Source organism: Nanorana parkeri, unplaced genomic scaffold, assembly GCF_000935625.1.
Source record: "Nanorana parkeri isolate BGI_ZX_2015 unplaced genomic scaffold, ASM93562v1 scaffold299, whole genome shotgun sequence".
Taxonomy (NCBI): domain Eukaryota; kingdom Metazoa; phylum Chordata; class Amphibia; order Anura; family Dicroglossidae; genus Nanorana; species Nanorana parkeri.
The window spans coordinates 367287-382497 of NW_017306567.1; the positions used below are offsets into that span (position 1 = coordinate 367287).

Below are 15211 nucleotides of genomic sequence, written 5' to 3' on the forward strand. Positions count from 1 at the left end.
CCGCCAGTTCCTCCTTGGTGAATCTTACAAGGTTTAGGTTCCACTCCTCCCAGAGAAACTCCTCCAGCAAGGCTGTGACAGCCTAGACCGCAGACTCAGGCCTTAGTCGAATAGGACATGCTTGGTCTACGTAGGCAGCAGGCCTATGAGGACGAGACTTTCAGCACACGCCTCCCCAGGCAGGAGGTCTGGGGGAAATAAAGCTTTGCACAGGTTTTTCCAATTATTTATACCCTCCCCCAGCAGGCCCCTCTGGCAATAACTGCCCTATTGGTTGGCCAGGTAGACATTAATATACATAGCTCATCAAAAATCTTCTTGCTCTAGACCAAATGCTGCATTTAAATAACTCTAAAGTAGAGTTACACTTCAAATATTATTAAGCATATTATGAAAATCCTCAGTAAAGGTGCTTCTGGCATTTCTTCCTAGTACAGCTAACAAGATACCAACCCCGCTAATTCTTCAATAACAGGTTGTAACACATTTAGTAATATCTTTACGCAGTGCCTTCTGGTGTATGTTTCCTTATGACAAGCATAGACAGCTGTACTTTTTTACTTACATATTGCCCTATTTGTTCTTTTTATTAGGACAGTCCCGGCTTGTGCTTCTGCCTCCTCCAGAGCAATGATGCTGCCATGTGACCTTACATTGTGCAACAGCGTAAACGCCACTTTATTTTTACACTTCTGGTTACTTATACAGTAGACTTTTCACTTCAGTACTTAAAACAGTGTGGATAATAGGGTGTATAGTCATTGGTCTTCGTTCTACCACTGACAAAGGTATTAGTATGTCTTGGAAGTGGCTGTGTTAATGGAGGCTTGCTCAGGTCATGTGTGCCCCCATAACATTTGCCTTTTGTTGTAATAAATAAACAAAAGACCTATTCAGGCTGAAAGTGTAAATAGGGTCTAATATCTGCATCTACTTTATTTTGTCTCTGAAACCTTCCTTCACTCAGTAGATCCTATAGCTGAACTCCAGGCAAATAGTTAAAGAAGAACTCCAGGCACAACTTCTATAAGCCCTCATTCACACGACTAACAGCCGACCCGTACAGATCCGTGCTGTGTGCACGTATCGGGCCGCTCCTGGGTAGGACAGGTGCTGCATGTGATTTGATGCATCGCCGTACGCTCACCCGAACTGCATGTACGTGCGGGTGTCCCTGCTCGAACGCAGACAGGATCCATCCTGTCAGCGTACGATTATGGACACCCACACCCACACATGCAGTTCGGGTGAGCGTATGGCCGCGTACTCCCATAGATAAGAACAGGCTGCTGCATACAAATCACACGCAGCACCTGTCCTTCCTGGAAAGGGCCCAATACGGCCTTGCAAGCAAAGGACTAACTTTTTTTTTTAGCACCTAGTCAAAAACAAGCAGTTAATCCTGGCAGTGCGGGGGTAGCACCACTGCATGGTTAGCTCTGTGTGGGTGCGGGTGTCTGTACTCATACGCTGACAGGATGGATCCTGTCTGCGTTCAAGCAGGGACACCTGCACCCCCACGGACATGCAGTTTGGGTGAGCGTACGGTGGTGCATGGTGGCATACTCCCAAAGAAAAAAACAGGCTGCTGCGTACAAATCACATGCAGCATATGTCCTTCCCAGGAGCGGCCCGATACGGCTGTGCACTCAGCATGGATCTGTACAGGCCGGCTGTTAGTCGTGTGAATGAGGGCTTATACTCACCCAAACTTCTAAGCCGGCTCCCTGCTTCTCCAGTCTCTGAAGCCTCTCCCCTCCTATGCTGCAGCTTTGAAATGTTCCTCAACCTCCTCACATCTATACACTATTTATAGAACGTGATGATTTACGGAAGGACTGGCCTAGTAGCAAGCCGGCTCTGTGATTCGGGTAAGTATAACTTTTTTTTTAAACACCTAGACAAAAATTAACCGTTGCAATGCGGGTAGCAAAGTAGACACCCTCCAGAAGGAAGGACAGTTTCAGCACCAATTCAGAGATGATTTGAGGATCTATAGCTGATTGATACACAAATAAGATTTAACTCCTTTTATTAGTGTCTCTTAACAATGTTATCACATAACCCAAAAAGAGGAGCTTGTATAAAAGGTCATCATAAGTTAGGTAGGGCAGCATGATGTCTAAATACGGCCTTGGATACACCATTTCTCAGCAGCACTGTTCAATATAAAATTGCAGGCATGTTGTAGTGCAATGACTACAGGTGGTGGAGGAAGAACAGCTTTACAACAGCTATACCCTGTGCAGCTAGAGTCAGGTAATATATGGGTTACTGAACCTGGCTTCAGCCTGTGAAAGAATTCTATTTTGGTAACTGAAGATTAAATCCCTTGCAACAATCTGGAATCCGAGAAAAGGAAACCATTGCTCAGGGGCTACAGATGTTTTTTGTTCTCTTCAAGTAAAAAGGCAGTTATCTTTCATTATGATCCTCAAAGACAACACAGTTCCTATAGAATGTCTGGTAATTAAATTGTCATCTTTTCTGCCTTCCCCGATTGGTTTATATTTCTCTTTTGGTGGTCTATGCTTTGTTTGATATGGTTTGAGAGGTTCACAGATTTTGTGATCAAAGGTCATAAAGTACTTTTTAACACTCTGAAGCCTCACACAGTCAGATGGTGTAAATATCCTACCATGTCTTCCAAAATTGGGACAGTTGCAAAGAAAGCTTTAAATCAAATAGTAAAATGACTTGATTTACATTTTTATTTGTTCTCTCTTGATTCTCACAGGTAACTACCCTGGTGAACACCAGTAGCAAGGGCCCCTCCGGTAAAAAGAAAGGTCGATCTAAAAAGGCCCACGTGCTTGCAGCATCGGTGGAGCAGGCAACCCAGAACTTTCTGGAAAAGGGGGAACAGATTGCTAAAGACAGTCAGGACCTAAAAGAGGAGCTAATCTCCGCTGTGGATGATGTTCGGAAACAAGGTACGAGTGTGGGTTATGTGGGAGGGATGTCTTACAGTGGACAATATAGACATAGGGTCTATTTATAAAGCAGCAGTATAGCCTTACCATACCATACCACTCATCAAGGCTCCACTGTGTGGTGTGCTCCTAACCCTAATCTATGTGAGCCTCCATCTTGGAGCATATATAGCAATGGATAAATTGAGTTCAGGTATGCTTCCAGTTCTCCTTAAATGCACAAGGACACACCAGAAGCTTGACAGAGCTCAATGGCAGTTAAAGACCCCTGTGTGTCCCCACACAAAGTCCAACAATCATTAAAGGAGAACTATGAGGCAAATGATTTCCACTCATCCTCAAAGTTAGAGCGACCTGTTACAAAGAAGCTGTCACAGGTGGGCTCTATTGATCGGGAAGTGAGCGAACACATACCATCACTCATTCACTTTCCGATCATCTCCCTGCAGAGAGTGGTGACAGTCAGCCAGCACTGAGTGGAGGAACGGACGAGGTTGGGGGCGGACATAGCTGGCTCTGCCTCTAGATAGGCACAGCCAGCTATCACTCATGCAGCTGGGTGGATCCAGACAGTATTGTCAGGATCTGTCCCGGCTGCGGCGTTCTCAGTATATCACGTGCCATAGCCCGCTATATGCAGAGCTTTGGGTCACGGGAGGAGGTTGTTATATGTCCTCCTGTGACCCTAAAGAGAACTATGGGGAAAACACTTACCCCATAGTTCTCTTTTAACTTTTCTCTGCTGCAGAGAAAAGTCTATGACTCACTTCAGGCTGCACACCACCAACTGCACATTGTGAATAGGTTGTTAAATGCAGGCCGTGGTATGAAGTAGTGCTATGGAGTATAGTGGAGCGCATAAAGTAATAATTGTTCTGCATTATAAATGAGCCCCTTTAGGCTACACTCTAAGCTGAGGGCCAGGTCAACTCCTTCTGTAAGAAGAGGTGTCTCTGAAAACGGCAATTTGTGGTAAATAGGTCAACATTGTTTTGTGCACGCTGCTAGGAGTTTTCTGAAAATGTGCTGCATTTTGAGTTAATGTTATTGCCAGGGTACAAGGTGGGTAACTGTAACGTTTCAGCAATCATAAATATTTTGTCGGAGTAGCAATGTTCTCTGACCCTAGTGGTCCTCTGGTTTGCCTGACTGAAGATCCCAAAGCAGAAACAGACAGACAAAGGTTGGAAGCATAACTAAACTTTTACTTTAGGAACTAATAAGCAGTGATTTACTGATACACAACTGATAAATAGTAAAGGCAACACTTCTCTCTATAGGAAGGTAAAGACCAGGGGTAGGCAGAGTATTTTAGCAGTGGTGCATCTACAATTCCCAGTAGGCATTGCAAGACTCTGACAGCCACAGGCATGACTCCCAGAGATAGATGCATGATGGGATTTATAGGGAGATTTCCTATCCCAGACCTTAAACAGGATGAACAGCAATGGCAGATTTAATGCAGGCGAAGTGCAGCATTCACCAACAACACTCTTTACAGAAGACTGGATGACTGTTTTAGAGTTTGGTGCAATGGAAGAGGGTGACTTCAGCAGAAGTACAGAGCAGCACCTACCAGTACTTTTGGCCATGTCATACTATCTTTTTGTCTCTATGATTACATCTCTATCAGCAATTCAACTGCTCCTATAACATTCCTCCTTTGCTGGATGAAATGATGCAGAATCTCAATTAGCAGGGAAAGACCAGAGAGGGAGCAATACCTTGCTGGTTCAGTCAGCATCTGAGCAACACAGCAGGAGCAATTACATGCTTCTTCTGCCCTCTTACTGATCCTTTCACTGATATCTTGTACCGGCACAAGGATTGCTAGCGTGATATGAGGCTGAAGAGTACTACATCTAAGCTCATCATGACCACCAGTTTCAAGTTTTTTCATAGCTTTTAGCTCTTAAGGTTTTTGGTAACAACCCTCTTTACCTGTTCAGTAAGTGGACCTCCTCTTGTCCCACCACACTGTGCTACATTTTTCTCTCACTACAGGTCTCATCTATCTAGCTCAGATGAGAGTCTCGTAAAAAGGTTTATTCAGACCTATAGACCTTTACCTCTGCAACACTAGCACTTCAACGTAAAGCTCCTCTATAATGTTTACTCATTTAGTGAATACGTATTATCCAACCACAGTTCGATATTCTCCTCTTTAGAGAAAGACAAAAAATTAAAAAAAAAGTATGGGGGAACATTCAATAGCTTGCATCAGCTTGTTTCATGGAAGTATTTCAACAGTGACAGATCCGCTTCAACCAAAATTTAATTCCCCCCCCCCCTAAGACGCCTGAGTGCTTGGTAAAAAATACACACAAAGATAGTCATGTAAATCCAAGTATTGGGGTATGATTTAAGTGCAAATCCTAAAGAAAAACCATATTTAGCAGGAAGAGACATCAGAAGACTCTGGGCTGTATCTCTGCCTCTACTCACACCATCCAGGAAAGGGAATGTTCTTTTCTGCACTTTGATATCTGTCACAGGTATACCGTAGCTCATTAATGGTGTGCACCATTCTAGTCTCTCAGAATAATATGTATAATGTAATATGAATTTTTTTTCCTTCATCTATATGCACAGAAGAAGATTCATCTTTCTAGTTGGCAGAACAAAGATTTGGCAGGAAAATTGTATTTTTTTCTGTTTTAATTTTTTTTCTTTTACTCAAAGAGGGCCTGTCTCTTTGAATTTTTAAAGGGGTGCTTCAGCAAAGGTATTGCATGCAAGGTTGGGAGTTGTTAATATATGAGGGAGTTGTTATCACTTCTCCTCTGACACTGTAGGCATAGACGTGACTCAAGTGGTTGAGGGTTAGAGCAAAGGCTGGGCTATGTATATATAGAAAGTATCTAAATGTTTCCAAAATCATTACTTGAATATCAAAGAATTGCTTATTTATAAATTGATGGCCATAAAATTAGTGACTGACAAATCATCCGTGTTTATTTTACGTAGCTGTCCTGGACCACTTAAAACAATTTCCACTTTTCCATTTAAATAATGGCATAACTCTTCCAGACTGGGTTTTAAACAGCCACAAAAGTCATAAAATCCACATACAGTCTTAGTACCGTATATACAGTAATTAGCAAAATAAAAATCAAACCTTCCAACCCAAGAATGCCCAAACATTCACAAAACTATCCAGCAGGGGGTCTTTTGAAGACATCCAACTACAACATAACTAATTGAAATGCTACAGTCTTTAGCTGCACCACTCCAGCTCAAAGATCACATTAAAGCACATTATCAATCACCATAAGACTGGGCCCTTGGGGCAACCATAGGGATCGACAAATGCTCCTGTTATGGGATTCATGGTTTCTGCAACTGCTCAGTGTAAAAACTTCACCTACAAAAGACCTCTGACCACCAGCCATGACAGATTATCCCCCTTAACCCTATAGATGTAGAGCAGGTTGGTATTACCACATATTCCAAAGTGATCAACTCACCAACCTGACCGCTCACCAACTCCACCCTCCATCTGATTTACTTTGGCAAAACAGGCAAATTCCCTGCTCAACACACTGCACTTTTAGGGTAGTGACACTAAACTCAGGAGTTCAATTTTAAAAATGTTTTACATACCTAAACTATTTACAAATGTAACTATTTTACTAAATGTAACTTATTTGTGTATCACTCGGCCGTAGATCTTCAAATCATCTCTGAATTCATGCGGACACTGTTCTTCCATCTGGAAATTTCAATTCGGAATGAAACAAATTGCACATGTCTAGTTTCTAGTAAAGGGTGTGAGTCTCAAAATGTACTGCTGCCATCAGACACTCTTAGCCTCCCCTTACATAGAGGCTTTCCAGCTCATGGGACATCAATCCAAAGCCAGCTGAGTTAAGAGGTACGCGACCCCACCACTGGGGTCGCATACCTCAGAGAGGTCCATCATTTGTAAGGTCTGTGCCTCATTTGGAACTAAGGATGTATGGAAGTCTTGTTGCACTCCTTACTGCATACCTCTATACCAAGGGGAGGTTGCATGAATCACTTGAAGAAATGTCACCAGGCACCAGCACACCAAACGTCCTTTCAGGATAACCATATGTTCAATTAATGAGAACCATGTCAATATAAAACATTTTATATTATGTTTTATATTGACATGGTTCTCATTAAATGAACATATGGTTATCCTGAAAGGACATTTGGTATGCTGATGACATTTCTTCAAATGATTCTTTTGGAACTAAATTACTCTGTCCCTCTTTCCTCCTCAGTTGTCCCTCTTTTTCGTCGGATATCACAGACCACAGATAAGTATGACTATTACTTTTATCTTATCTCTTAATTATCTTGCTTGGTAATTTGAAAAGCCAGTATAAAAGAAAAACAATGGTGAAAAAAAAAATCAGTTTTGAGTATTAAAGAGAACTAGAACCAACCCTTTTTAGTCCTCTTTTGTGTCACAGGAGTACATTTACTAATGTACTCCTGTGACCCAAAGTCAGCATCTAGCGGGCTACTGGCCACTATTTGGTGAAAGTGCAGAGCCATGCTGCAGCCTGGAAAGGATTACAACAATATTGTCATGATCAACCCCGCTACCTGATTGACAGCTGGCTCTGTCTCAATGGTTCGTGATTGATCAGCTCTCGATCTATAGAGCCGGCAGCGTCACCCGTCGGCTCTAAGTATTGGGAAGAGTAAATTTTTCCCAATACTTCCCTGTCATGTCACAATCCCTTTCACAATCTCAAATTTAATTTACTAATTTATATTGAGATTGTAGTCCATCACGGGAGCAAGCTTGGAACTGTGGCTACTTTACAACACACACAATGAACCATGGGGGGCAAAAGTAGCCACCCTCCAGAAGGAAGGACAGTATCGGCATGAATGCAGAGATGATTTGAGGATCTGCAGCCGAGTGATGCACAAATAAGGTCTAATAATGTTAATACATAGAGTACTTGAATGCATTTTTAAGATTTAACTCCCAAGTGTCATTTTAAACAACTTTGTGTCTATACTCCCTTCATGTCCATGGTTTGGAATAGGATTTCCAACAAGCCTATACAGTTGTGATGGTTAGGTGTTCCCAAACTTTTGCCCATTTAATGTACGCTAATATTTTTGCTTCAGCACAGGTACTATGAATGAATTTTTTAGTAACGGTCCACTTTACAAGGGGCATATTAGAATTAAATCAATATAATGTATATGATTGTCAAAAAGCTATTTGGTGATTTATAATAGTGAATTATTATTACAATCTTTGTTACCTTAAACCTTGCCTTTATCCACACCCATTTTTACAAATATCTTTTTTTTTTTTTTTTTTTATCAATATTCTTTATTTACAGCCAACAGAACAGGAAATAAATACGATGATAAGAGCTTGGCAAACATTTATTCTGAAACTGCTTCTTGCAGAGCTCTTCGTTTTCTGTCTCTGAGCCCCTGCAAATCAATACAAAGCAGTAGTTACTGTTCTAGAGCATAAAAGAGCATGACTGAGAGTACATGGCGAGAAGAAGTGTCTTTCTGAAGAATTGTCCGAATGTTATCGCAGTTTGCCGTGTCCTTTCTGGCAGAGTGAGAGATGTACGGTGCACAAAGAACAGTGCAGCAAATGATATTCTACATACACTGACAGCAGTGGTGTGCTTTTATCTTCTCTCATAGAGCCTTTTTATCACTGATTTGGCTTCTTGGCATTTATTAAACCAAGCGCTTCTTCTAAAAAAAAGTATTCTATATGTTTTAGCCTCACTAGACTTAAACAAACTATTGCAGGCAAATGGAAGACCGCTGAGGGCTATAAATAATTCCACTGGTGAATGCTGGCCTCAAAGAGGATCTGTCACATTGTCCATTTAGGGCTAAGTGGCAGGTCCTCTTGAAAGCCGATGCCCCTACCCACTGAAACCTTCTCCGTGATCCCCCACTGCCCCATTTATTGGTCAGAGCTCTTGAAAATGCCTACCTTCCAACTTTCTGATGAGAAAGAGGGATGCCTTCCAGCACAGTGTATTTAGGCAATAGGCACACCCCATGCCATGCCCCCTTTATGCAGATCATTAAGAATTATGAATAGCAAAAATGATTACTTAAATCCACAATTGTTTTTCACCATTACTTTCCTTTATACCAGCTTTTCAAAATAGGAAACAAAATAATTAAGTAATAAGATTGATTGATAACAGAACCATGCCAAGGTGCTAGGTGTCATGCTTAATTAGGACCTCAACTTTCTTCCCCACATCCAATCACTATCCAAATCCTCCACCTTCACCTTCACAACATCTCCAAAATACGCCCCTTCCTCACCAATGAAACCGCTAAATTACTCATCCACTCACTTGTTATATCTCGTCTCCTTATTGTCCTACCTCTACACAGGCTACCCCCCTTCAGTCTATCATGAATGCTGCTGCTAGACTCATCCACCTAACCAACCACTCAGTGTCTGCAACCTCCCTCTGCCAATCCCTGCACTGGCTTCCATCCTCCACCCCCCTCTGCCAATCACTGCACTGGCTTCCAATTGCCGAAAGGATACAATTCTAAATATTAACAACCACTTACAAAGTCATCCAAAACTCTGCCCCTGGCTATATCTCAAACCTTGTCTCAAAGTATCACCCTAACCGTCCGCTCCACTCTTCCCAAGACCTCCTGCTTTCCAGCTCCCTAGTCAACTCTTCCCATGTTTGCCTCCAGGACTTCTCTAGAGTCTCTCCCATCCTTTGGAATTCTTTACCCCAACCTATCCGACTATCTCCCACTCTTACTGCCTTTAGGCAATCCTTTTAAGGCTCATCTCTTCAGGGAAGCCTATCCCACCTCAAACTAACCACTCAACCATCACGTTCTGACACAATTTATCCCCACACTCCTACCTCCTCATGTATCACTTGCCCCTCCATTTTAGATTGTAAGCCTCCAGGGGCAGGACCCTCCTTACCATCTTGTCTTGTATTGTATTGTAATTGTAGTGTTTTCCTTATATTGTAAAGCGCTGTGAATATTGTTGCTGCTATAAATCCTGAATATCAATAATAATAATAATAACAAGATGAAGATTTTAGTACAGGAGAACAGTTTTGATAGGTAAGTGAAACCTTTTCATTGATATTTGCACCCCAGACCAAAAAGAGGGACAACTGAGGAGGAAAGAGGGACAGAGGGATTAGGTATTACATGAGTGACAGTTCCTCCAAATGAGGGACAGGTTCAATGTATGAAAATACCTTGTGTTTCAGAGTATGTGTGCGCATATGATCTTCACTCCTTGATTCTGAAATGCAATGCTTGGCCTAAACACCCCAATCACAAGGCCAAAAATAGTTTTTTTTTTGAGTGTTCAATATAGTGCAGGAAATGTTTTAACATGTTAGACAAGTGTCCTAATTGGAAGAATTTCCTCTGTTCCTGTTCTGGTGGCATCTCAGAAGTTTTGATTTTTTTTCTCACTTTCCCTGTAGCTATTACTAGGACTAGCTGTGTGTTGTACTGCTCTGACATTACTGCCGCTTGATTAGACCATCAGCTATCGTACAAACAGCCCTTGGAAATCTATACAGTTGACAGGTGTGGTCACAGTACTGCTCTCTGCTGAGCCATGACCAGGGGCAGACTGACAACATATGGGGCCCCAGGGCAATAGGAGATTATGGGGCCCCCTTGTGCTCCACCCCTATACAAGCCATATACATGAGCGCCACCCACATATACATTTTTGTGTCACAGAAATTATTTCTCCACACTATTTTTAAAATAGCAGGCCCCTTCACTAAAAGATGAATTGCCGTAGAATATTAAAATCTAGAACAATATAGGCGATTTGGAAAATCAGAAATGGCAGAATTTTTTTGCTTTGGCTATTTTTACCTAAATTCTTAAAATCTGCCAATTATCCTCGGTAAATTTTATGAGAATTAGTAGGAGAATTAACAGGGCAACTGAATAATCTAGGACCAGAGCAGAGGTTTGGGCACATACCGCATGAACGGTATGCAATCATCCGTTTGTCAGTCCCCCCACGCTCCATTGTTGCAGTAAGGTCCTGAGTGATCAGTCTGCCCATGACCAGCGGCAATGCACAGCAGACCGTAGACCAGATCCAATGCACAGCAAGCTTCAGACCAGAACCAATGCACTAGAGACTTCAGATCAGAAGCAACGCATGGCAGATCTCAAACCAGCACCAGTGCATGGCAGACCAGAAGCAATACACGGTAGAACTCAGACCAGCACCAATGCCGATGTAATTAATGCAGCGCTCAGTAGCAAAGAACATAGAGCTCAGTAATAAATAAGCCAAGGCAAGTGAGTGGGTGGCAGGCCAGTGGGGGTTGGGGGAAAGTAGAGTTGGGTTTTCACCCTTAACTTCTACATTTACAGCTGTTGAATACCCTGCAGTATGTAACTACCACAAGTTAGCAATAGCAGTGTTGAGGAAAACCATCAACATAATAATAATAATATTAAGGTACCTTTCAATGGGATGCTGAGGTCCTGCATAGCAATGCGGGATGTGCCATGGGGGGAGGCAGAAGCATCGATAATTTGGCATATTACTGGGCTCCTGTGTTCCTGGGGCTCTTGGCACCAGGGCTGTGTCCGGTCTCCCCAGGCTGTGTGGGGTCTCAGGAGGATGTGTGTGATCTCACCAGTGCTGTGTGCCATCTCACCAGAGCTATGTGTGGTTTCACCAGGGCTGTGCGGGGTCTCCCCAGATCTGTGTGCGGTATCACCAGTCCTGAGGTGTCTCACCAGGACTGTGTGCTGTCTCACCAGTCCTGAGGGATCGGCAGGGCTGTGCACTATCTCACCAAGGCTGCGGGCGGTCTCACTAGGGCTGTGCTCGGTCTCAACAGGGCTGTGCGCGGACTCACCAGTCCTGAGGGATCTCAGCAGGGCTCTACGCAATCTTACCAGGGCTGTGCGCTGTCTCACCAGGACTGTGCAGGGTCTCACCAAGGCTGTGCAGGGTCTCACCAGGGCTGTGCAGGGTCTCACCAGGGCTGTGCAGGGTCTCACCAGGGCTGTGCGCGGTCTCACCAGGGCTGTGCGCGGTCTCACCAGGGCTGTGCGCGGTCTCACCAGGGCTGTGCGCGGTCTCACCAGGGCTGTGCGCGATCTCAGCAGGGCTGTGCGCGGTCTCAGCAGGGCTGTGCACGGTCCCAGCAGAGCTGTGTGCGGACTCACCAGTCCTGAGGGGTCTCACCAGGGCTGTGCGCGGTCTCATCAGGGCTGTGCGCGGTCTCAGCAGGGCTGTGTGCGGACTCACCAGTCCTGAGGGGTCTCACCAGGGCTGTGCGCGGTCTCATCAGGGCTGTGCGCGGTCTCAGCAGGGCTGTGTGCGGACTCACCAGTCCTGAGGGGTCTCATCAGGGCTCTACGCAATCTTACCAGGGCTGTGCGTGGTCTCACCAGGGCTGTACGCGGTCTCACCAGGGCTGTACGCGGTCTCACCAGGGCTGTACGCGGTCTCACCAGGGCTGTACGCGGTCTCACCAGGGCTGTACGCGGTCTCACCAGGGCTGTACGCGGTCTCACCAGGGCTGTACGCGGTCTCACCAGGGCTGTACGCGGTCTCACCAGGGCTGTACGCGGTCTCACCAGGGCTGTACGCGGTCTCACCAGGGCTGTACGCGGTCTCACCAGGGCTGTACGCGGTCTCACCAGGGCTGTACGCGGTCTCACCAGGGCTGTACGCGGTCTCACCAGGGCTGTACGCGGTCTCACCAGGGCTGTACGCGGTCTCACCAGGGCTGTGTGCGGACTCACCAGTCCTGAGGGGTCTCACCAGGGCTCTACGCGATCTCACCAGGGCTGTGCGCGGTCTCACCAGGGCTGTTGCAGTCTTTCCAGCGATGTGCAGGCAGGTGCGGATCATGGGAAGGATGAAAAGGAGGAGATATATATACGACTGGCACTGTAAACAGAGAGGCGCCATGAGGTTCCAGCAAGTAAGTGACCTAAGGGAAGCTGAATGTATTAAATAATTCAAAAAAAAGTTAAGTGTCGGTATTGGTGCTTAGTATTGGGGCGTACACATACTCGTGAAAAACTGCCCGGTATTGGCACCAATACTGATACTGGTATTGGTGCATCCCAAAAAAGAAGAGACCATGTGTAATAAGAAAAACAAAAGAAAAAAAACATAAAATGCCCACATGTACTTAACTATGAACATACCTGTGTTTCAGACATGTTGAATGAATGGGGGAGGAGGGGGGAGGAAGCTGCCCGCCGCTGTCAGTTTTCAGAGGTGTCCCCTGTTTCCTTGAGCTATACAGCAGCGTGGGAGGAGCAGTGCAGAGAGGCTCTGTCTGTCATGTTTTCTTATCTTGGCCACGTCATCAGTTGTAGGGATGAGCCGAACACCCCCGTGTTCGGTTCTAATTCGAACTTTCGAACATGGAAAAAGTTCTAATTCGAACTTAGAACTCAATGCAAGTCTATGGGGGTAGAACTCAGAAAATGAAATGTCCCCATTTTGAAGCCTTATATGGAATTAATTGGCCATAAAAAGTGTATGGGGATCCGGGTACTGCCCTGGGGGACATGTATCAATGAAAAAAAACACTTTTAAAAATTACAATTTTTAAAGGAGCAGTGATTTAACATCACTTAAAATGAAACATTAAAAATAACTAATCAGTTGCTAGGCAGAGGTCAATTGAATGCAAGTCCCGATCTCCTATCTCTGCACGAAACTGTAGGAGGGGACAGGGGAGAGTCAAGGAAACCAGGGCGTAGATGAAAGGGACGGGGGAGGGTAGAAATGAGAGGCTAGGCATCCTGCATCTCCAGGTAGGAAGCAACCCCACTGACGGCCCCCTTATGACCACGGGCATCGCTCGAATGGTCAGTCCGCCCCTGGCCATGACTGATGTCAATAAAGAGAAGTTCTGAAGGTCAGATGTCTATTGAGATAGAAGAACTGATCTGGGGTCTGCCTATTTTTTTTTATGAACTCTAATAGGGTTATTCACAGAGGGATGAAAAGTTTGGAGAAGGCAGGAGAAGTGAACAATCTAGGACAACATAGCTGAACTTTTCCAAATCAGCTATTGCGGCCTAGATTGTGCACGTCTCCTGCCTTCTCCAAACCCTTCACCCTTTTGTGAATACCCCCCGTGTAAGTTTTGGGAGAATGTAGTTGGCCTAAATTAAAACATAATTTCACTCCCCTTTTTTAGGCAAAGTACACATGGGTGTTGAAAGCATAAAGCTGGCCATACATCCTATTAAGCGTTGAAAACAACTCGATGCCCATATCCACAGTGTGGATGGATGGATCTCCCACTGCTTTCTATTGCAGTAGCATGCTGCCTGAATACCCAATCGGTGACTGAATTTGATTAGCTGAAGTCATGTTACAGTAGGCCAAAAGTTTTTTCCAACCGCCTCCTTTTAATTGCAGAATTTAATTTTGTTGATTCGGATGTGCCGATGGGGCCACTCATGACTTGATTTTTGTCAGTTTCAGCAGGAATTGGCCTAAATTCCCCCTGTGTACTGCCGGAATTTGTCAATCAACATTTGTCAGGTCAGGTAGGGCCAACAGGGACGCTCATTGCTCGAGATTTGGATGATTCTCAGGAATTGCAAAATTCAAGCCCTGTGTGACCAGCTTAAGAATATCCCACCATCCATGTTATTGAGAACATGTTGCACACCACAGTGCCAGTGGGGAGAAGGAAGCAAAAGCTGCGCCCAATAAGAGATAGTCAAATAGTTTCTGTTTTGCCCAATAAGAGAGCCTCAACGCTGCATGCAACATTTTAATCCAGCCATGGTTGATCCACACAGAAATGTGAACTGAATTCAATCACTTTGAAACAGTGGTAAAGGGTTGTTTGGTGGGAATGGAAATCACCAGCCCTTTAAATGCACATGTGTATTTTACCATTCTCAGGCAGTCCCCCTCATATTTTAATGGGTTGCCACATGCATAGGAGTTTATAGATGTCACAACCCAAACAGCATCACATGTTCCAGAATATCATGTTTTTGTATTCTGTTATAAATAAATTCAGAGCATGGCATGAACTTTCTTTTTCAGTAGATGGCCACATCAATTTAACAAAAGTAAATTTACTTGCTAAATGCCTTTGCATTATTAAACATGTACTTACTTTTCCTTAATGCCCTCTAGACGGTTTAAAGCCAAACTTGAAGGAAGATACAAAAGAGAATGTAATCTAGCTTTAAAGTAAAATTGTTGCTATTCACAGGGAAAGCACAGGTTTGCTTTAAAGAATATGTGTACTTTTGATAAAATTATCCCA

The 15211-nt window shown here is 44.2% G+C and overlaps 1 protein-coding gene across 1 annotated transcript in view; it reads left to right on the forward strand.

The window, feature by feature from the left end:
• The window catches only part of LOC108788010 (catenin alpha-2-like), a gene marked incomplete at its 3' end in the record, with an annotated part of 1352655 nt that overhangs the window by 240677 nt on the left and 1096767 nt on the right, over positions 1-15211 (forward strand). Inside the window, exon 3 of the mRNA XM_018557721.1 lies at positions 2738-2933. Within this exon, the coding sequence (XP_018413223.1) occupies positions 2738-2933 (196 nt within the window). The remainder of the gene's footprint in view (positions 1-2737; positions 2934-15211) is intronic.